This window comes from Cricetulus griseus, assembly GCF_003668045.3.
Source record: "Cricetulus griseus strain 17A/GY chromosome 1 unlocalized genomic scaffold, alternate assembly CriGri-PICRH-1.0 chr1_0, whole genome shotgun sequence".
NCBI classification, from domain to species: Eukaryota; Metazoa; Chordata; class Mammalia; order Rodentia; family Cricetidae; genus Cricetulus; species Cricetulus griseus.
The window spans coordinates 36,051,200-36,074,811 of record NW_023276806.1 but is presented as its reverse complement, the minus strand read 5'-3'; the positions used below and the strand labels follow the sequence as shown (position 1 = coordinate 36,074,811).

General features: G+C 45.1%; 1 protein-coding gene across 1 annotated transcript in view; it reads left to right on the top strand.

The window, feature by feature from the left end:
- LOC100758812 (BCAR3 adaptor protein, NSP family member) overlaps positions 1-23,612 on the top strand; it is a 110,500-nt gene that overhangs the window by 12,999 nt on the left and 73,889 nt on the right. The window contains exon 3 of the mRNA XM_027395642.2: positions 21,136-21,175. Coding sequence (XP_027251443.1) covers positions 21,136-21,175 — 40 coding nt within the window. The remainder of the gene's footprint in view (positions 1-21,135; positions 21,176-23,612) is intronic.

Genomic DNA, 23,612 nt, shown 5'->3' with positions numbered 1-23,612 from the left:
CTTAGTTCAGTTCCCTGCTCTGCCACTTAGGCAAGTGACTGGACAAAATTCTAGATTCTAAAATTGGTTTGAAAATAACCCATCCTAGGGCATGTTCTGATGGTTAACTGGTCCCCAAACAGGAAGGTGTCCCTAACTTTCACAATTAAGCCTGGGCCACCAGCTGGCAGTCTACTTTGAGCAGGTCACAGCCTTGCTCTTAGCTCTCACCTGGTCACCAGTAGTCAGTTCTCAGCTGCTCAACTCTTCTAGGACACATGGCCCTGGGGGTCCCTGGGAAGTTCATGTCGCCGTGACTATCAAAGCGGCCAGGGATCTAGACACTGATACCAACAGCCAGATCTGGTAACTTGGTGAGATTAGGTGCATTATTTTACTCCTCTGAACCACTGCCTTCTTACAGGGTAGCTGAAAGCAGGTATGGGGGAGGGGCTCAGCTGTTTGATTTCCTTTCTTCCTCCTGGATGGCAGTGCAGGGAGCTTCTAATCCCCCTGTGTAACCTGAGATCATGCCCCATGCCTGCAGCTACAGTAGGAGAAAGTTTCCCACGTGTTAATGGTGCTGGGCTAGGATTCCATTAGCTAGGTCTGCCCCACAGCAATGTGCCTCAGCCAACACTCGTTGTCTGTGGGTGTAACAATCATTCCCGGTGGTGGTGAAATGCCAGCATACAACACCATTGCATTCAGACACTAAACAGAGCCTACCTGTGCCACACACACACACACACACACACACACACACACACACACACACACACCAACTGAAACAGCCCCTGCCTGGTTGTTCTTGTACTTAATGTTAGTCTGCTGTTGGTTCTCCGTGCATTTTTATTAAGCTGATTTTACTTGAGGTTTTGTGTTAGGTACCAGGGACCCGTAGAGAATGAAATGGAAGTGGCATCTGTCCTTAGGGAGCACCCAGTTTAGGGGCCCTGGGACAAGTGTATTGATAAATACAAAAGGAAATGTCAGGAAGATACCATCAGAGGACTCTGACTCAGATTGGTGGTGACAGCTTCTCTAGGGGAGGGAACACTTGGAGACTGAAAACTTAAAGAAAATATAAAATACTTTACTAGTCATTTTGATGTTACTATGTATTGAAAGGGTAATGCCTTTGAAATGTGTTAAATAAAAGACACCATTAAAATGAGCTCTACCTGATGGTCTAGACGTTTTTACTTGACTCTTAGGAGACTTGGAATCACCTGTGTGATTCATGGTGCGCTTCCACTGGACAGCACCAATCTAGACCTTGCTTAGGAGTTTAGATCTCCTCTGTACGCAGGGCGAACTTTGAAAGGGACAGCATGACCAGACTGGGGTTTTAGAAGATGCCTTGTGCTGGGCTGGGCTGGATGGGGTTTTAGAAGATGCCTTGTGCTGGGCTGGGCTGGACCTTATGGAGCTAGGAGCTTGGGAGGGGACAGGAGCCTGTTCTGCTCCTGAATAATGGAGGAGGCGAAGAGGGTGGGTTCAAGATCCACTTTAAAGCCAGGAGAGCTAGTACTTGACTGTAATCTGAGCACTTGGGAGGCCTGAGCAGGAGGATCTCAAATAGAAGCCAGTTTGAATTAGAGGGGGAAAAAAAAAACAAAAAACAAAAAAACAAAAAAACTTATCTAAAAAAATGTTGTGTGTAGAGTCTGGCAAATGTCCTGAGGGTTGAATGTGGGGGGATGAGGATGAGGGAGGGGAGAAATGGGGGGCGGTGAGGGGGTTGGAGTGGGGCTGGAGGGGTGGGTCGTTCCTATGATGGCAAAAGCAGGAGACTGGGGAAACATGCTTATTTTGGTCGGGTGCTGTTCCCTGTGGGAGGTGGTGGCTGATCTCTGGGGATGAGATCTTCTGTTTGGGGTGTGCCACTTTGGAGGTGTGGAGACTTCTTTACTGGACGGGCAGTTGGCATTATGAACCTGGAGCTGTGGACTGGGGTCTGGTCTAAAAAAAACAAGTTAAAAGTCTACACTGAACTGAAATTAAAGCCATGAGAGTCGACACTGTCCCTAAGGAAAAGACCTCACTAAGGGGAGAATCACAGCAGAATGAGTAAGGACTCAGGCATTATGCTGGCCTGCCCCTGTCACCTGGCAGAATGCACTCAGGCAGTACTCTGGTCAGCCCAGGGTTCCATGGGTACTAAGTCTGCACGCAGGTGCAAAGGACCCCTTTAAAACAAAGACCCCCCCCCCGCCCGCTTATGCTCTTTGCCAGCTTTTCTCCCTTCTCCCCCTGGGGCAGACAGGACTTTTCTGTCTCCCTTTTCTCTTCTGTCCTCTCTGTGTCTCTGTGTCTCTTTACCTCTTTCTCTTTCCTTCCCCCTCCCTCCCCATTCTAATAAAACTTATCACTTAAGCTCTGTCTGCCTGGCGTGTTTGTGCCCCCCTCCCGTCCCATCCCCCTCCAGTCTGATCCCCGTGTCTAACTCCCTCCCCCATCCCGAGGTCACCGAGCTCCATCGTAACAGCGCATTCTGGGATCTACAATGGAAGCTGAGTGTGTGCACAGAGAAATGGGTTAGAATCTGGAGAGAGTCGTTTGAAGGAAGACATTTTTATTCAATTCTTTTAAAGAGAAATTTTAGTAGGAAAAGATGAAATATTTTCTTTTATGTAGCCCTGACTGTCCTGGAACTTGCTGTGTACCGCAGGCTGGCCTGGAACTCACAGATTCACGTACCAGTGCTTCTGCTGGGATTAAAAGGCACTCGCGGCCATGCCTGGCACAAGACTTACTTATATAAGCTTTGCATGAAATAAAACACACTTTTTTTTTCCCGATAAACTTTTTTTTTTTTTTTTTTTGTTAAAGCACACATACCTTCAGGGGCCACCACACCTGTAAACCTGTGTCTGCATATTGGTGATTATGCTTTAATGGCCCCAGCTGTTCCCAGGTGATCCAGATGTTTCTATTCTGCTGCCAAGGACAACTATGAATGTGGCCTGACATAAAATCATAAACTTACTTAAAACACTGATTTAAGGATTTGATTTGGTGGTGGCGGTGGGGTGCTCTGTTTGTTTGTCTGTTTTGGTGACTGCACTACATGCTCTTAAGCATTAGCTTTGTAGATGACAGCCTCATGATGTGTTCAAGTTAGACATGCCTGCATTGGCAGTAGGCTTTGGCTGGAAGAGTGACAGCTGCTCCTCCAAATATTAGCCGGAACGGCTGTCTGCCCCAGAAGGCAGGCCTTCTGTCTTCATAACTGGTTAGATGGAACTCTTTTTTTGAGTGGCCTTGGCAGTAACTAACATCATACCACCTTTATTCTGCCTTTGATACTTGAGAAGAAACCTCAGCAAATATGCTCTTTTAGAAGGGTGTGGGGAAGAGGGAAGGATGGGGGCAGGGTGAATGGGACAGGGCGGGATGGAGGGAGGACACATAGATACCAGCCAGACAATGCCTCTGCTGTCATCAAAGGTGCTGTGTTTGGGCTTCGACAGCCTGACGGGTCCCGATGCCAGACTGTGTGTGCCTGCCAAGAGACTTGCTGCCTTGATACAGCTTTTCTTGTTCTTACTCTCTTCAGTCTGGATACTGCCAAGCTAAAATTTCAGCAGTGACCTTTAGCTTAATGCTGTCACTGGGGTTCTGCTGGGCACAACCTAACCCCAGTTTGGTGGTTTACCAACCAGGACCTGCTTACTATCAAGTCTTGGATTCCCGTGTCAATTCACTGTAACTGAGGGTGGAAAAACAAAACAAACAAAACAAAACAAAAACCACAGATGGTGCCATTGAACATGATGCCAGTTGTTGTCCCCTCCTGCCCCCAGCATTGCTACATTTCCAGATGACCTAGCAACTGACTCAAGTAGGAATCGGCATATACTAGCATATACTAGTTTAAAGGATTCCCTCCCTTCCCCACCCCCCCACCCACGTGGTGTGTGTTGAGCCAGAGAGAGTCCCTTCATGTTTTTATTCACAGAATGTTGATCCACCATCAGGTGAGAGGCTTTGTGCCAGGGACTGGAGATTTCAGAGAGAGGCCAGACTTTGTCCTAAGGAGTTCATAGGTCATGGAGAAAGATGCTGCTTTTGAACCATCTGGTCTTCCCAGCACTGTTCTCTCCATCTTTGCATGCTCCTGACCCCCCCACCCCAGCCCTTTGTATCACTCAGTTAATCCTTCTGACCTCTGACCTTAACACTTGTCCAGGTACCACTCGATCATACCCCACCGTGGTGTGGAGGTATTGCTTAGGCAATCTTTCCTTCAGGGCCCACCTCTTCTGGGCCTCCACTGCCACCATGGTATCCCAGCCTTAGACCCAGACCCCAGTAAAGGTCAGGTCATGCAACCAAGGACCATAGCAGAGGGTGTCACCAGTCTGTGACAGAAACAGAGTGTAGAGCTAGCGGGACCGTGAAAAACGCCATGAGTAACAAAAGGGCTTTCACAAGTTATGGTTGAACAATAAGAGCATAGAGAGGGGGAAGCTAGAGAAACCAAATTGTTGGGCTTCTGTTGGGCTCACTTTCAGGGGGTGCGGGAAATAACTGCTCTGATTGGGAAGGGGGTGGGTGGGAAAGGTCCAGGCAGAATTGCTGGCCTGGTGTGGATGAGGCCAGGAGAAGAGGCCCAGAGATCACGGAGGTGAGAGCACAGGACCTGAGGGAGTAACAAGCAAGCACTGTCACTTAGCGAATATTGGGCTGATAACAACTGCAGGAAAGAATCTACAGACTGTTTTGATTTGTTTTATGAAGAAGCCAGGAGATTAAAACTTGTCTACAAATGTGCTAAGGTTTAGATATGGTGGGGTGTAGGAGAGGAGCATTCCAGGTGTGGCTCTGGCAGCTGGGGGTGGGCCAGTGACTAAGATGGGAAGAGTGAGGAAGAAGGGAAAGGTCGTCATTGTTTTTGCTGGGAGATTTTTCCTTGGGGGAGATGGTGGTGTCTGGTACGTGAGAATGAAGACTTAATGTTTGGGGTGTGGCAAGTTGGAGATGTACACATGTCTCAGGGGACTTCCTTTTAGTAAAGCCAGAGGGCATTAGTAAAAGTGAGCCATACCTGGCTTCCTATGCTTACTGGGATGAGCGTGTATAGCACTGTTGAGAAGGCATGCATGCAAATGACAGATATTGCTGCCATCCTTAGGGCGAGACATGCAGGCGCCCTGGTGGGGTATGAAGTCTGCATGCAGGAGGCCGTGTCCTCAGCCACATTCTTATCAATTAGAAAAAGCCACTTAGACAGTAATACTGGCATTGCAATCACATGAGTTCCAGGCATGACTCTTGGAGGCATATGAAGGATGTCTGATGACAGTCACGAGCCATAGAAAAGGATATTCAGACTCTGAAACAACACACCAAGTTTAACTAAATAAAACTTTACGCTTGGGTGTTGGTGGTGCACGCCTTTAATCCCAGTCCTCGGGAAGCAGAGGCAGGCTGATCTCTGTGAGTTCAAGGCCAGGACAGGCTCCAAAGCTACACAGAGAAACTCTGTCTCAAAAAACCAAAAAAAAAAAAAAATCAAAAAAAAAAAAATCTTTACAAGGAGAGACAAAGACATACATCGGAAGTCCAAAAACATTAATTACAAGGTAAAAGTATAGGAATTCAGATTAACTGCTTGCCATGAAAAATGTTCTAGGAGTTGGATGGCTGTGGCCTCAGAAAGAGTCATTGGCACGCTACGGTTGTCAAAGAAAATTACTGTGATTTTCGGGGCATTAATTGAAGCTCACTGTTCAGACCAAGGGAGGTCATCACACGTGTCTGTGCAGATCACATATGGTGGATGGCTTTAACTCTGACCTCAGAAACGTAGGGTGATCCTTCACCCCGAGCTTCACGCCTTTCTGCTGTGCACACCTGTCGAGTTAGTCTTTAAGGAATAGGCCTTACATTCTTCTGTATTGGTTATAAGATAATTCTGGTGTCATGTGTTAACCCTGTGAGAATATTAAAAAGTCCTCACTCTGGCCCTGTCAACAGCTGGCGATACACACCGTAACATCATCAGCAAGCTTGCTGAGATATGAAGAATGATGCTCTTCTCATTTGCTTTTGCAAGCTGATGTGACAAAGATATCTCCCTAAGTCACGTGTCTAAAGTGTTAATAGTTCTTGTGCCAACAGCTACATCCCTTTTGGAGTTAGCAAAGGCAAATTCAGGCAATATTTCCCAGTCCCATTAATATTTCCCAATATAATTAATCTTAGTATCAGCAACAAAGAAACAACAACAACAACAACAACAACAACAAAACCAACCTTGTCAGTCTGGGCACCACTAATATGTCATTACTCCACTCACCAGGTCAGTGCTGGTTTTGTTTTTTTGTTGAGAGAGTTGCTATTAGTTTAAGCTGGCCTTGAACTCTCAGTCCTCTTTCTGGGCCTCCCAAGTCCTGGGATTGCAAGTGCATCACCATGTACAGCACCTGCCCTTTGGGAAACATCTGTTTCTCCTTATTTTCCCAGGCAACAGATGGAAATTGCCCCATGGTGAACTCTGTTCTCTGGGTTATCGCCCCAGTTAACTTCCTCCCTGGCATTTCAAACACGCCCAGAGGTTTTTGTGTTCAGCAGGAGCAGCCAGCCTGTCAACATCCCTTCAGAAGCATCTGGTCTGTGGTGTGGGGAGTGAGGCAATCCTCTGGACTTGGGGATGGATATTCTATTGCTGAAGGATCGGTCTGAGGCTGTCATGCTTCAGTCCCAGGTCTGTGGCTCAATGGCCTTAATGTTAGGCTCCTCAGTCCATGAACACTCTAAATTTGATATTATCTTTTCCTTGGTGAACCCACTGAGTGTGATGAAAGAGAAGGCTTGGGGTATAGGTCTTCTGCACAGTGCAGGCCACGCATATACACACTCACTCAAGCAAACCAACATTTATTGAGCAGTCCTGCCCTAGAAATGCGAACCTGGGTATGCAGAATATGGAGCCTGTGCTCCGTGTTTTCATAGCCCATAAGAGAGACAGGGCGCATGGTGTGTATTAAATTATTCTTATCTTAAAACTTCAGAATTTGGGGGCTGCAGGGGTGGCTCACTGGTTACAAGCACTTGTTGCTTTTCCAGAGGGCACAGGTTTGATTCCCGACATCCACATGGTGGCTCACAACCATTTGTAACTCCAATACTGGGGGATCTGATGTCCGCTTCTGACCTCTGTGGGCTCCAGGCTTGTATGTGGTGCACATACATACATACATGAAGCAAATACTCATACCCGGAAGAGTGGACACGATTTGTGTGTGTTGGCGGGGAGGGGAGGAGACACAAATGTTAATAATTTGGAGAATTGAGACTTCTTGATTCAGAGAATTTGGATTTATTGGAGTTGTAAAGAGACATGGCTGGCAGGTTAGATAGGAACCCAGAATCACAGATATCTTCTAATGAAATAGAAAAGGTGTTGGGACTTTTCAGCACATTAATCTTCTCTAATTGAACATTGTGATTAAGTATATTATATAGTTACATGTAATGTATAATTCTTTTATAGTGGAAGATTAGTAGGTTTGGAATCTGTTGCTGTCTCTCCCTTCCTTCCATCTTTCTCTTTCCAGCCAAGATTCTGAGAGCTCAATGGAGCTTCAGGTAGACAAGAGAGTCTAAGATGCAGAAGCCACCAACTTAGCAGTGGAAGGCAGGCTTTGTCCTACATGTTGGGTCCCCTTTCCTGATTTTTGTGGCATGCCCTGATGCAGAGGTTGGTTAAGAATGTAATTGGTAGACTCCAGGCCAGGCCAGCAGGACTTCTCCTTTCGGGGCCCATTCATTACTTTAGGCTCACAGACTCAGCCCACTGACCACACTCCTGTAGGGAGTCACCCTAGCCCCGCCCAATAGTCCTGGGGCAGGTACCAGGTGGACCTGGGGACTCGCCCATAAGGGCGGGGTGAAGGAAAGCCGGGATGACGTAAAGGGGGCTTCTTAAGGGACTGCACGTGGGGACGGGGCTCTCTCTTTGTTCTGGCCGCGCTGGCTGGGTTCTTAACATAGCTCTGGCCTGTGTTTCACCCGGCTGTGCTTGGAAATAAAGAGACCTTAATCCAATATCTGGCGCCCAACGATAAACGAACCTGAAGAGACAACGAGCACCCAGAAAATCCAATGAGTTTCCCCCATCACTCCGGTCTTTTTTTTTTTTTTTCTCGAGACAGAGTTTCTCTGTGTAGCTTTGGAGCCTATCCTGGCACTCGCTCTGGAGACCAGGCTGGCCTTGAACTCACAGAGATCCACCTGCCTCTGCCTCCCGATTGCTGGGATTAAAGGTGTGCGCCACCAACACCCGGCTCCACACTCCAGTCTTCTTGTACTACAATTCCACCTGGTGTTCTGGGAATGAGTTAATTTTGTGAACAATAAGCCTCCCACAAAGCAAGGACTATCTCAGGCTTATAAACCCGCTAGTTCCTGTCCTCGGGAAGTTTTATTTCTAAGATTTCATATAGTACTTTAATATCTAGGTCCTTGCCCAGCTTCCAAGATCTTTGTAGATTTCCTTTGGGTTCTTCTAAGCAGACAGTAATGTAACACTTTTCTCATAATTGTGACAAAGTATTGTGACAGAAACCCCTTAAAAGGGAAAAGGTCACTGGCTCATGGCTTCAGAGTTCAGTCCACCAGGATGGGCCAGCGTCATCCAGCACTTGCAGAAGTGAGAACCTGTGGCCCTGGGTTTTCCCATTATGGACTGCAGATGACAGTATAGTCTTCAAAGGTTTGCCTCCAGTAGCTTACTTCTGCCAGCCAGGTCCCACCACCCAAAGGTGCCACTGTCATCCAGTATTCAAACCGTGAGCCTGTGGGGGACATTTTCCATTCATATCCTAACCTCATTTATGAATGTGACGGTTCGACTCTCCCTTTGCCAGCTTTTGTACCTTTATTTCTTTTGCTTACTTGGCTATACAGTCTCAGGCCTGCAAGACCATGGCAGACAGAAGCAGTAACTGGGGGTGTCCTTCCCTTGCTTCTGATTGGTTGATACAAGGATTGACTGATTTTAGTAATGCTTCTAATACTTCATAAGTGAGACTGATAGCTTGCTGATAGAAACCTTCGTCAGGTATTTCTAGTTTACACATTTTACCTAAGGTGCCATGAAAAGATGATTTTAAAAAAGTGTATTCCCAATCAATTGGATGCCCCAAATTATTTTTCTGTTTCAATGAGTGTGGCAAGTTGTATTATTAGAACTTCTCTTATTAAATTGACAAAACCCCTGGAGCAAATCTAACTTGATTGTATTTTTCCTCGCATTCTTTGTTTTGGTTTATCAATATTTTGCTTAGACTTTTTTTTTTCATACAATGAAAAATTTAGTATATATATTTCCCTTTTCATTTTTCTTTTAGTAACTTTGCTTTTGCTATCAAAATCTTAGCATCTTCTTTGTTAGTCTCCTGGAGAGTTTTTATAATTTCCAAGGACTAGATCATTTCAGTTTGGCAGAACTGACTATGCAGTAAAAGCTTGTCTAGCCCAGAGATTTTTCTTACTAGGCAGTTTGAACCACTAATTCTCTGTTTCAGATGCTTGTGGGAGTAGGTGTTCGCTTTCTGCTTGGAGTCTGTTTCAGAACTCTTTTTTTGTTTTCCCCTACACATATGTTTGGTTTTCCTAAGTTTCTAAACGTGTTTATAATTATGCTTCATTTTGTTTCTGCGGTGTCTTGTGCCCCCCTTACTCCCCAGTTTCTCTGTCAGGGTTTGTTCCAGCAGGCTCTGTGAAGATGTAAGTTTAGCTGCTGTTCTTTCATGCTACCATTGTTTACCATTTAATTTCTGCCCAGTCTTTACCTCTATTTTGTATTTATTCTGTTGTGTTAACCAGAACCAAACCCCCAATGAATTCCCAGGCTTTCTTTCCAAAACCAGGCACTTAAGGGCACACACTTCCTTCCAAAATCACAGTAAGTGGGTCCTTCTTCTTGTACCATATCCTGTATTCTGAAATATGCCTTGTAATTAGGAGTTCAACTTTGTTCCAGTGTGTGTTTTATAATATAATGGGTTTATACCTGCCTCTAATTCTAGAATTCTATATTTGGGAACCAAAAAACCATATGGATTTTTGTTTCTGCTTTATTTTGAATCTTTAAAAGAAATAGTCTCAGGCTGGGCATAGTGACAACTGCCTTTGATCCCAGACTTGGGAAGAATGAGGCAGGAGGGTCTCTGGGAGTTCAGACCAGCCAAAGCTACATGGTAAGGCCCTGCCTCAAAAAACCCCAAACAAACAAACAAACAAATAAATTTCACTCCTGTTCCTTTAGAGGGTACTTTTAAACACCTTTGGATTACACCATGAAACAGCAGCAGCAAGCAACAACTGTGCTTGTCTTGAGCCTTCAAATAACAACACTGGTCACTTTCCTCTTGACTTTTATGTCATTGTTGTCCCATATTTTAGGAGTTCTTATTTGAAAAAAACTGTGAAAATAAACACAATGCAAAACATAGCATAGTCACCATTTTAGTGTAATAGTGCATTTATTTTAATGCATGCATTAAAAACTTAAAAAAGTAAGGCTAGAGAGGTGGCTCGGTGGGAAGATGCTGGTTGTGTAAGCACTCAGACATAAGTTTGAATCCCCAGCACCCAGGCAAGAAAAGCCAGGTATGGCTGTGTGTTCCTAGAACTGCAGCATTCATAGAGTGAAGACACACAGATTATGGGAGCCGAATGGGCAGCCAGCCAAGTGAAAATGGAGAGTTTCAAGTTCAATGAGAGACTGTGCTAGGGGAATAGGGATAGCACAGTGGAGGAAGATACCAACAGCTTCCACAGCATGCACATGTACACACACACACACACACACACACACACACACACACACACACACACACAGGTTAAATGTTGTTAGCTCTACACTTATCAGTGAAGTCTCCAATCCTTTCAGCTTTCTGAAATATAAAGCGAGTTATTGTTACCTGCAGTTACCTCATGGGACCGCCCTGCTCTTCTCAATGTGTCATTAACTGTCTGCTCAACAACCTGGCCCCATCCCTTGCTCCAGCCTGCTCTCCCCAGACTCTGCCAACCATCACTCTGCTCTCAACTTTCACACAACTCCCTTTTTAGAATCTACGTTTGGTCATGTGGTACGCGTCTGTGTGACTGGATTCTTAACCATTTCTAAGTGTGTCCGCAGTGCCCTCACAGTGCTGTGCAGCTATCGCCTAGGACTTCTTTCATTTTGCAGTATGCGTGTTGTGTACCAGTAACCCTCCCTGCACTCCTACCCGACCAGAATGATAGCATAGTTCTACTTTCTGTCTCTCTGAATTTGCTTGCCCTGGGTAACTCATGTACATACACTTATACACTATTTGTCCTTCTGGCTTATTTCACGCCGCATAATGTTTTCAAGGGTTAGCCATGCTGTAGAATATGCCAGAAATGCCATCTTGAAGACTAAATTATATTCCAGGGGATGTATATGCCATATTTTGTTGGTCTTGTCACTCACTGGTACTTAGGGTCTGTGTCTACATTTTGGCTTTTGTAAATGATGCTCCTAAGAACATAAATACATAGGTATTTCTCTAAGATCTTACTTTCAGTTCTATATATAAAGAACTGAAAAGGGGAATTACTGGTTTATATGCTAATTGTGCCATGGGCCTTATAGGCACTGTCATAATATCATATCAATAGCCTGGTCCCTCACATAGCTCCATGCTCAAGTTTCATCTGGCCCATCTGGGTGATGACTGTATTTTAAATAAAACCAAATTGGGACCTTCATTCTGTTCTCAAAACTCCCTTCACAGAAAGACCCAGGTCAGTGTTTGATTGAATCACTATATGATGGGACTTTTGGTGCCGGGGTCTTTAGAATGCTCCCCACTGGTATGAGGTTGTTGAGCTGGCTGGTGTCATTACAAACAGGTTTGCAGGCCATGGGCATGGCAGAGGGTCTTTGATATGGTGGCACTCCCGGGATGCTGAGTGGGGAAGGATCCCTGCTACCATGTGGTGACAAGGTTGCAGAGTATGCAGGGGAGGTCACTGCAGGAGCCCAACAACCTTAAGAGGTGCTGGTGGCCTAGATGAAAGCATGCTAACTCTTGAACAGCTTGCAGCTCCCCAAACATGCTGTGTCATCTCATGTCCTCAGCTTTGTAATGCATCTCCACTTGCCTGGAATGTAACCTGTGACTTCTTCACCAGACTGCTCAGGCCTCAAATACAGCTTGTGTGTTGTTGAAACGCTCTGTAGGGTGTCCCCCGAACCTCACCTATTGAAGCTGTGCTAGGCCTCTCCATCTGTCCTCCCCATTTGCCAGAGTCCTCCCTAAAAGTGAAGACTTTGTGTGCCATCCTGTGTGTGGCACACACAGTAGGAAGGTACTGAGGACATTTATGGGGTGGATTTAAGAAGTGTGGGAGATGCTGAGCGGGCATGGCATTCCTTCTGGGGGTTGGTCATATGGAGGGGGAGGAATGCATACAAATGGATATATACAGGGATGGGTGAGCTCACAATGACAGAATGGGTGCTGGCTTTGTAGATTTTGCGTACATGTGGCGTTATCTCAGTTTGGAATTGTTAGATCTGATTTGTCGCATTCTTCTATGGTTTCAAATAATGATCTTAATAGAGATGATTCATTTTGTTGTTGCTCTGTTATGTTTCAAAAAATATCTGGTGACACTGGTAGCCACTAATTATACATTATTTTCTTTTTAAAAAAGCAATCCTTAAGACATTTTGTAGACAGGCAGATCTCTGTGAGTTCAAGGCTAGCCTGGTCTACATAGCAAGTTCCAGGCCAGCCAAGGTCATATAGTGAGACCCTAGCTTTAAAAAAAAAAAAAAAAAAAAGACGTTCTGTGATTTCGGACAGAGAACTCGGCTTATATTCTAACCACTGAAGAAAAGTGGGGAGGCCTCTTTCAGCGAGATAGTGCTTAAGAGGTCGAACTCAGAGCAGCAGACACTCAAATCATGTCCTTTTAAGAGGAAGGAAACAATTAATCTGGTTGCCAATGAGAAAGTGAGTTGTAAGTGTATCATTTCCGTGACTCAGATGTCCTAAAGTTGAAACTGCAAAAAGTGGGATGCTTTTTAAATGACTGAGCTTGAGTAGAGTGTGATGTTACCTACGATTTAATAAATTTAAAAATAAAATAACAAGAGTCTAGTTTCACCCTGGTGTCATCTCTGTTGACCTTCTTGGTACACAAGCCTGCCTACCCACCAGGAGGGGCTGTGGTGTCTGCCAAACCCCTATTTGTAACCAGAGATGCCACATCATGGACTCACAGAGTGGGGATTCATAATTAGCATAAGCCAAAAATATTATTTTTACCCCTGCCCCCGTCACTTAGATTGCCAAGACCCTCTGTTTGTTTTCTAGTGATCTCTCTTGGAGAGTATAAATCCATGATTCCAGACTTCTGGCTGCAGCCTCATGTGAATAATTGGATATTCTGTTTCAACTTAGAGGCAGGTCTCTAAGGCCAACTGCTAGGCTATCTGGCCCGTTGGGAAGGGTATTTGTGTGGGAGAATGTTCGCTCCTTTTTGGTGAACTAAGTTCAAGTTATTGGCTGAGAAAAGAGTAGACACAGTCTTCTGTGTCTAAATAAGTATCTTGTGACAAATTATTTTAATTTCCTTTGGAGTGCTGGTTTTTAAAGTATTTGGATGGGGGCGTTGAACCCAGGGTCTCATACATACTGCCACTGAGTTATAGTTGCAGCCCAAACCAGCCTGTGCTAGTTAATCCCCCCGCCCCGCCCCTCCTTGCCTAAGTAGGAGATTAGTTAGGGAGTCTTGATGCTTGACTATATGAGCTGCTGCTCCCAACTCCCAGTACAGAATGCAGGCCTGGCTGGGTTCATTTGAGGATGTGGCCAAAGGGGACTTGGGTTGTATTCTGTCTCTGCTCTCAAGGCCTTTCATACGAGGAAAACAGAATGATGGGAGGGAGTGCCAAATCACCCCCTTGGAAGATCCTCTAAGCAGTTTGCCAGAATTTCCTTCCCATCCTGCTCACAGCTCCTTCCAGTCCCCCACACAGAGAAGCATGAGCTGACATGTTCCTCACTGATGTCTTCCACATGCCATCTCAGAGCCTTGTTGACAAGGGCTTGGGAGATTCAATCTGATTTCCTGAACACCGGGTGTCTTCTCTCGGCTTCACCTTTTATGGGAGAATCAGGAAAGTGAGAGTGGCAGACAGTTCTATCTGATGCGTGCATCTTTTGGGCCTCTGCTGCCCAGGCAGCCATATTAAATCAGTTAGAGAATCAAATACTAATCCTCCTCCTATCTCTCTATTAATCTGAAGGCTGGGGGAAATACCACTTGCTTCACAGGAGTATGATTAAATATTACAGTTTCTCCCCCCCCACACACACACAAACTGTTTTATGACAGGCTTTCACTGTTGCCTTGGCTAGCCCCAGAACTCCATATGTAGATGAGGCTGACCTCAAATTCTCAGAGACCTGTTTGCCTCTGCCTCCCAGAGGGCTGAAATTTAAGGTGTGAATCATTATTCCTGACTCCTTGAAATATACTAGCACAAGATAAATGTTTGTTGTTTTCTAGAAAGATAGCCATCACATCCTTGCTTTTCTGCCTGGAAGAGACCTGCCCAGCTCAAGGCTGACAAGTGACCACCACCCTTTCCTCATGTGTCTTGGGATGGTCTTGATGGTTGGAAAGCACTTCCTTGAGAAGGGCTGACATCTTCCTATGGGTCCATGCCTCCCCCATGTCTAAACAGAATATTTGCTCTTTCTTGCACAGAGACATTGAGCTGTGAGGTGACAATCTTGTCCTCTCTCTCTTTGAGCCCATTCTTTACAGGCTAAGTACCTATGTGTCAGGACCTTCCTTCCTTTCTGCTCAGTCCTGACTGTTCTGGCTGGCATCAATGAGCCCACATTACTGTTTTATCACTTCCAGCGTATTAGTGACTATTCCAGACATGTTCTGACAGTTGTCTCCTACCCCCTTTCGCCTGGCATTGAATCTATCAACATAGCCTAGGGTCCCTCCAGATCCTTGATAATCTCATCTCTCTATTTCATGATTTGAATATGATCATCTAAATCTAATGATTATAAAGTTTTCATCTTTCCCATCATCTATTTATGTAAGTATGGTTTTTAAAATTAGAGGTTAAAATGTTATCCATTCATTTTATTCGGTTAGATTTTTATTCTTCAATTAAGCTATTTGGGGTGCAGACAGGGGAACCTAATTAATGTTATCTGATGCATTGCTCAGATTTATACTATATATGACTTTGTGTATCAGGCACTGTTTAAAAATATTTTGATAAATTAACTTCATCCTTATTTAGTATTCACAACCCCTATGATCTATGAGCTATTATTAGTCCCACATTACAGATGACAAAACCAAGACATGGATTTTGTTCACCTGGCAAATTGGGCCCACATTCTTATGGTTCATAACTTGTACACAGAACCCCTTAGCATGGGTGACTGTCCCATGAACTAGTCCTGCTGGGTTTCCTTCATGCATTCATGATTGCTGTGCTGTCAAGCTGCTGTTACAATATAACTAGGATGGTGGCTGCTCTGGGGTGCTTCGTCAGGTCCTTTCTAGGTAATCAGGGGTTGCTTTGGCTTTGATGGCATGATGTTGGTTCAGTCTGAAACTAAGCTGCTGACTTCCTGTAAATTGTTTTGTCATAGCAATATCATGATCTCTGTTTCCCTACTGAAATCAAGATATAATTCAGCTACTGCATTCCCCGGAGCAGCTCAGCTGTTTAGCATATCACAAAGGGAAATACAGTCATGTGCTGTGATCGGAGCTCTTATTTTAGATGGAACTTTCTGTAATCTAGGATCTGCCCTTCCCACCATATCTGGGTATAAAATTCCTTTCTTTGCCCCCTTTGAGCTGGAGCACTCTCTGTCTCCGGCAATGCATGCTGCTATTCACCTGTATTCCAAACCTCAAACCTCCTTGGGCAAAGGGGCACATAACCGATACCTCCTCTAACAGGTGCTATGCCCCTGTAGCTTCTGAGTCAGTGCCAGCTGCAGTGTCCCCCCAAAATGGGGTCACCCAGGTGCTGGATGGTCTATGCTTTCCCTCAGGTAGGCTGCGATTAGAATACCTCTCTAATGTAGCAGGGGGAAGGTTGGCTGGCCACCTGGGACTGCATGCAGCAGTGGTGTGGAGCAGAGTGACCTGAGGCCAGGCTAGGCTAGGGCCAGCTTCCTGGAGGAAGGACTCAGGAGGATGGTTCTCAGATGAACCACGCCTGGGGAGAACAGCCTTGGCCTTTCTCAGGAAGGAGAGAACATGGGGTCCCTTAAGTAATTTTCAGTTTCCAAATAGCTGATCCTTAGCCCACCACTGAAACACCGGAGACACTATTAGGAATTGGGAATTTGAGTCACTGGTGTGAAGGAAATCGAAGCAAGCACTTACTTATTATGTCAGAGATGGGAGGAAATCAAACAAACCTCCAACCTGTTTAGCCAACTCATGGGAAATGCTTGCATTTTCCTTTTCTTCATCTCCTCCTCTTGAAGCCTTGGTTGTTGAAGGCTGGCCCTCGTAATTGTCTACATGAAGGCTCTTATGAAAGAGCATCGCTCTTCACTCTTCAGTGTGCACCCTCCACTTGTCACGAGCAGCTTTTAGCAACACATTCAAAGTGTCTAGATATACTATAGCTCCTTGCCCCCCTTAAAACTCCTAGTAAATAAAACTGAAATCTGATTCTCAAAGCCTAACTTCATTGCAGACATTTGAAGAGAATGGCGTTGCTGGCTTGTGCATCTCTACTGAATGAAAATTGTTCACGCATTGATATAGAATGTTTGAATGACATGCTAGTCTTCACATCTAAAATAGTCCACTGACATGAAAATATTTCATGGTCTTGAGCAGGTAGTTTAAAAAATGACTTTGGAAAATGAATACACTTATTGCACTGCTGGCCTGTGAAGCCAGTGTCTGGGGAGACCTTACCAGTAACTGCATCTCAAATTTCCTTTGCCAATTTAGTCAGTAAACCATGGCCAATATTAGCAAAGGAAAGTCTCTTTGGAAGATGCACTTCTGTTTGGAAGTGTTTTGTAGAGCATCACTCACTGCGATAGAACTTGGGGTTATGTGGTGGAAGAATTGATCTGTAACTGGGATGTGCAGGACTAGAGCTATTGATCACATGTGGCTATTGAACACTTGGACATTTTACTTAACTTTAAATGGTCACTAGGACTAGTGACAACCACACTGGACAGTGTGCTCTTGCCTAGTAAACCCAAGATCCTGATTTCAGTCCCCAGCACCATAAAAACAGAAATGGCAGAAAGGAAATAAGGAGGGAAAAGAAAGGAAGAGAGAAAAGAAAGAAATTTATATTAAGTGGCTGAATTTAGGGGGCTGGAGAGATGGCTCAGTGGTTAAGAGCACTTGCTGCTCTTCCAGAGGACCCAGGCTCAATTTCCAGCACCCACAGTGGATCTGGCACCTTCTTCTGACCTCCATGGTCACTGCATGCACATGGTGCACATACATATATGCAGGCAAACATTCATACATGTAAAATAAAAATAAATATTGAGTAGATGAACTTTGTCTCGTAAGAACAAGCCTCACTGTGCTTGGTGCCAGCCAAGCAACGGTTGTATTTTAAAGGTGTTTGCGATGCTTTCAGTGCTGATTGAAATGCTGGCTTGTTATGCAGAATGGGACGCATGAAGACCTCTCATTTCCGAGCTTCCTGCTTACCATGCTCTGCTAAGCCCTAAAGCTGCACTTGGCTCCATGCAGGCTTGGCTGATGGCTTGGGTCTTGTCCATGGCACTCCCTTCCACGATGTCTGCCTTTAGCAGGTTGTAGAGACATTGACAGGCGTGTTGAAGATGGTGTGTGATGTGTGTCATAGATGAGAGTTCTATGAAGGTACATGAAGGGAGAGTGAGAACAAGTTCAAGGTGATGAGGACATGTTGTGGCTGGAGCTGAGTTACATTGGTTACAGCAGCAAGGGTCTGAAGGGCAGAGGCTGACATGTCTGTGCATTGCTGCCCAGTAAGAGCGGAGGAAGACTGACAGACACCATAGGAGTGGGGTCTCCAGAGGCCTGGCTGCACTTTTTATTTGTTTTAGAACATTTTATTTATTACATATACAGTATTCTTCCTACATGTATGCTTGCAGGCCAGAAGAGGGCACCAGATCTCACTACAGATGGTTGTGAGCCACCATGTGGTTGCTGGGAATTGAACCCAGGACCTCTGGAAGAACAATTAGTGGCCTTAACTTCTGAGCCATCTCTCCAGCTCCCTAATTGTAACTTAAAAAAAAAAAATCAGTGTTGCTGTATCCATCTAAGGTATGCAGCATGTTATTATGGGATACATACAAATAGTTAAAAGGTTACTACAATAAGGCAAATAATACATCATCTCATATAGTTACCTTAACTTCTTTCTTTGTTTGCAAGGAAAGAGCAGAAAAAAAAAAAAAAAACTATTCATTTACCATGAATCCCAAATGCAGTCCAGTTTGGTTATCTGTACTCCTGGTGTTACAGCAGAGAAATCTAATTTTTGAGCACTTGGCTGATATGCGCATATTTGTGTATAGGTGCGTGCATGCACACACACTTACGCACACACTCCTTTTGGAATGAAAGTTTTTGAAGTGTGGCCTTGAGCTGGGAGAGCTTCTAGAATAGCTAGCCCATTGTCATAATGGCACTAGCATAATGGTCGACTGCAACGGGCCTTTTCCGTCTGTGATGACGTTTGCAGTAACAATGGTAGAGGAAGTGGCTGATAGCTCAGGACAATGCTCACTGTAGTCCTAATCTCTGTGCTATCACAGTTACATGAGACTGCTTTTTATTTTAAAATGTCTGACGAAAAGGTTAAAAACTTTATTAGATTTATTACTAGGTCTCATTCTTTTAAAGAATATTTACTTGCACAGGTGTGTGTGTGTGTGTGTGTGTGTGTGTGTGTGTGTGTGTGTGTGTGTGTGCACGTATGTGCTCAAAGAAAAGCCTATCAAATCCCCTGAAGCCAAAGTGAGCTGCCCCATGCGGGTCTTGGGAAAGTGTGTCCTCTGGAAGAGAGGCACAGCCATTGTGCCAGCCTCCAGACCTCAGTTCTTAAGTAGACTTTTCATATTTACTGTAATGAGACAGAAAGCTGGTGGCATTCGAGGGGCTCATTCCGTGAGGATGCCAAGTACAGCCAGCAGAGCCTCAGGGGTCACTGAGGCCCAGCACAACACCCAGCCATGCCGGTTACACAGCCCCTCCCAATAGAGTTTGAGGTTCAGTCTGAGACCTGGCTGGGAGAGTGAAGTGAGTTTTCACGTACAAGAGAGAAAAATGCTACAGCTTTCAAGGCTAAGGGCATATTGTAGCCAAGGAGATCAGAAGGGCAAAGATTCTAGACACGATCCTAAGCAAAACTGTGAAATAAAGACTTGTGGCCTAAAACATTTTATTGTCACAGCACTGCTTAAAAAAAAAAAAAAAAAAAAAAAAAAAAAGAAAAGAAAAGTTGAAATCACAAGCCATGACATTATGGTCTTGGCATTTGACAGATATTTTCCTGAAAATGAATGCTACCCAAGGAAAATATTTAATACTGTTAGCTGGCAATGATGAGGGTGGGGTAAGGGAGAAAAAAAAAACCCAAAAAATTCATCTTTCAAGTGAAAATTAGGAGTTTTGAAAACTTGTGTCTTTCACCATGAATTTGATAGTCTTTGATACTTAATTTTTGGTTCCATACCTTTACCTAACCTATACAAAAACACCACTAGCTAGCCTGTCGTGAGTTCAGGGCCTGCCTGGGATGCAAAGTGAGGCTATCTAAAATGAGAAGAGGGGGGAAAGCTATAGTGGTAATTACCACTTGCTGACATGTTTTGACTTTGCTGTATTTCTAAGACAGGTCCCCCTTAGGTGCCCAGGCTGGCTATGAGACTGTGGTCATCCTCCTGTGGTCAGCTTCTGACATTTGATATCAGAGCAGATATCATCTGTATTTGTAATATCTGCAATTTCATGGGGTCTGCTAAAGTAGCCTTCCCTTTGCCACTTACATATCTGTGTGTCTGGCTTTTCTTCCTTCATTTCAAACAATACATATCACACAATACATGGAATGCCATAGACTTGAATTCAGCTGAATCCTACTAAAGCCCATCATGAAAAGATCCATGAAACTAGAATGATATCATCTCACTAAATCTTTACTGTGTAAACATGCCTATTTTAAATGTCCTATGTAAATATAGTGGCCCTGCAGGCTTTGGAGCCTGTCTGTTCTTTGTAAGCAATCGCCTATCTGTCCGAATATGTTGCTCTTAGGAGGTGTAAGTCTGTGAAGCAGTTGTCCTTTTCACACTGAATGTCTCCCTAAAACCACATGAGCCCAGGAAGTGCTAGATCTGGTGTCTCCTCATTCTTCTCCCATCTCTCCACATCTGTAGTAAGTCACCCTCCCCAGGTCCACCCCATTGCCTGCTTCTGAGTATCTGGTCAGCTCTCATGGAGGATTTGGGCAGACAGAGTGTACGTTAGATCGAGTGGTGTACTAGGGCACTAAGATATTTAGCTGAGTCACTCAGGGAGCATTCCTGATAAGAGATGTTCTTGAGAAGCAGAGCTGTGCACAAGGATTCAGGGGCTGACCAGCTGCCTGCCTGCCAGGGCCTCCGATTTCTTACTGTCTAAGTTGGCACAGGGCAGTGGCCTGCAGTGGTTGTCTCCGCTTTAACCTAGAAGTCATCAGAGCTAGAAAGGGCTGCATGTTTGGGTATCCTGTGCTGCCCCCTCTCACCTTTGCTCCTTTGGAGCTCTGCTTTCAAACTTGAGGCTAGTTTTTAATGTGTGTGTGTGCACTTAGAATCTCCACATAAAATGCTATAACTTCCTGAGACCTGAATTTGGCTGGAAAGAATGACAGGCCAGGATTGAGCTCATGGTGGTTCTCTCTCTCTCGTGAGACGAATCTGGTTTCACCCTGGCTTCCTTGTATGATGGGTGTACTGTCTGGGAATTGAGGGCAGCTCACTAACGTAATGAAGAGAGGGAAATGATGTTGGCTGTATTTCACTCAGCATTAGTGTGCATTGTTCTAACTGTCTCACGTGTATCCCTCTGTTCTCTCTTCAGGGATCCTTATCTTCTGGACCCAACTCTGGAATATGTGAAGGTAGGAAAGCGGGGCTTAACATGGACTTATCACTCTGGGTAACGGTATGCCAAATGTGCCTGCAGGATGGTTGTGTTGAGAGCTGGCAATATTACCTGCCTGAAACAGCCAGAAGAAGTTTGGCTCTCACTGGCCTTATGTGAGCTTGGCAAGGCTCTCTATCATCCTGTTAAGTCTATGGTCTTTCACTCATGGGACCCAGATATGTTTTAAAATTTGTAGTCGTGGGTTTGTTTTTGTTTTGTAAGTTCTAGCTTACACTCAGGAAGACCTCCAAAGAGGTCTGGAGTCAGCAACGTATAATCAAACTCATTATTGTGGCACTGACACATAATATTCACACTGGATAAACAGCTCACAGAGGACTTTATGTGTCCAGATCATATTTTGCTACCCAGTGAAGTCATTCTGTTTTGTCATTGAGTGAATTCTCTTTCTTTTTATTTTCCTCTCAGATTTGGGGGAACTTTGGCAGGGCGTAGAAGAGGCATTGTGGATAAAGCTTTATCTTGGGTGGGAGGATGAAGGCCCTGGGGTTTTAAGAGCTGGCTTTTCCTCTTCAATAATCCCCTCAGTAACTAACTTGGGCCCAAGCAGTAAACCTGCCCCTCAGAGGGGCTCACATTTAATGCTGCTTAGCTGCCCAGCCATTCTCAAGGTCTGTCTGTCCTTTCTGCCCTCCTCCCACTTCAGGTAGATTTTACTTTTAACCCATAATTAAATCAGGCACTTCTTACAGAAGAGAGGCATGATCACATTGAGATTTGTGACAATGGCTCTTGCTGTTGGACTCCATGGCATGAGTTAGGTTATATGATCTCTCCTGAGGACCCATGGCCGATCTTCTCTACTCTGTGTTCAGAGCACACAGGCCTGTGGCTCCTATAGGTCTGGCATTCCCTCCTTTTTGGCCAGAGCAGAGGGTAGACGGGAGCAGAGAAAGTTCCAGTCAGACTGCCTGCTCATGTTGAATAGGCCAGAATTACTTCTTCCCCTTTTCATTTTTTCTCTTGTGTAGCCTTCGTCTCCTGGAACTGGCTCTGTAGGCCAGGCTGGCCTTGAACTCATAGTGATCCTCTTTCTTCTGCCTCCTGAGTGCTGGGATTAAAGGCATGTGGCACACCATCGGCCCTCTTCCCTTTCCTTAATTCTGAATAACGTGTGAACCATCGGGACTGTGGCAAGTGTGTGAGCCGCAGCCAGCAGGGTCAGAGGTTTAGAAACGGTGTGTCTGCACCCCTCCAGTATGCAACACATCTGTTTTCATACAGGTCATGCATCTCTAAGCCTTGATAGTACCCCCCCCCCCCATAGAGTGTGTTTTGACTTGACGGTAGCAAGAAGACAGTGTGAGACAGAACAGCAGTTCAGCTTTCAGAAGTCACTCCACTCCATGGTTCAGAGGTTGGCTGTCTCCCACCAGAGGCTCAGACCCTCTGTGTTCACCAAGTGTAACCCTGATCCTTGCTCTAGAAACTCATTTCCCTCTTTTACAAAACTCTAAACCTCTTTTCTAAGACTTCCGTGGTGAATCTGCTAACAATAGGCCATTTTAGAACGGTCTGTTTTAATGCAATAGCCCTCACTTCTCTGTGGTTGTATCTACCTACAACCAACCAGTAATCAAAAACACTAGGTCAAAACTTCCAGAAGTAAGCAGTTCATTCCCTTTAAATCGTGCCTGTTTCTGAGTAGCATCTTGAAATCTTGCTGTGTCCTGCTCATCCTTTTGATGTAGCCACACTGTATGGGCTGCTGTTCCATCCGTGACAAGGAGTCCATTGGTTGTCACAGTATTGCAGGGCTTGTGTTCACGTGACCCTCATTTTACTCATAGGTTCCAAAGCACAGGCAAGAGATGGGACGGGAGCTCTAGTGTGTCAGACATGCAAGGATGGACTGACTGTTTCTGTGTGGCAGCCCTGCAGGGCACATAGGATAAGGCATAGTGTGGAGTCTATAGACTGTCACTATCTGTGATTTCAGCCATCCACTGAGGGGCTTGGAATATATCCCTGAGGATAAGGGAAGGACTATCGTATTATCTGAGTTATTGCAACTTATTCATGAATGTCAGTCCAAGTAAGCTGAACGGTGTTAGCATAAAGCACGTAGGGAACCTTGGTGGATTCCATGGCAGGCGAGGGAGACCAATGCGGGGGACAAACTCGCCAGGCAGACAGAGCCCAGTAAAAAGTTTTATTAGAAAGGGAAGGGGAGGAAGGAAAGAGAAAAGGAGGTAAAGAGACGCAGAGACTGAGAGAGGACAGAAGAGAAGAGGGAGACAGGAAAAGTCCTGTCTGCCCCAGGGGAACAGCAGGAAAGAGAGTGAGCAGGAAAGAGAGCATAAGTGGGCAGGGGTCTTTCTTTTAAAGGGGTCCTTTGTACCTGGGTTGACCAGGATACTGCCTGAGTACATTCTGCCAGGTGACAGGGG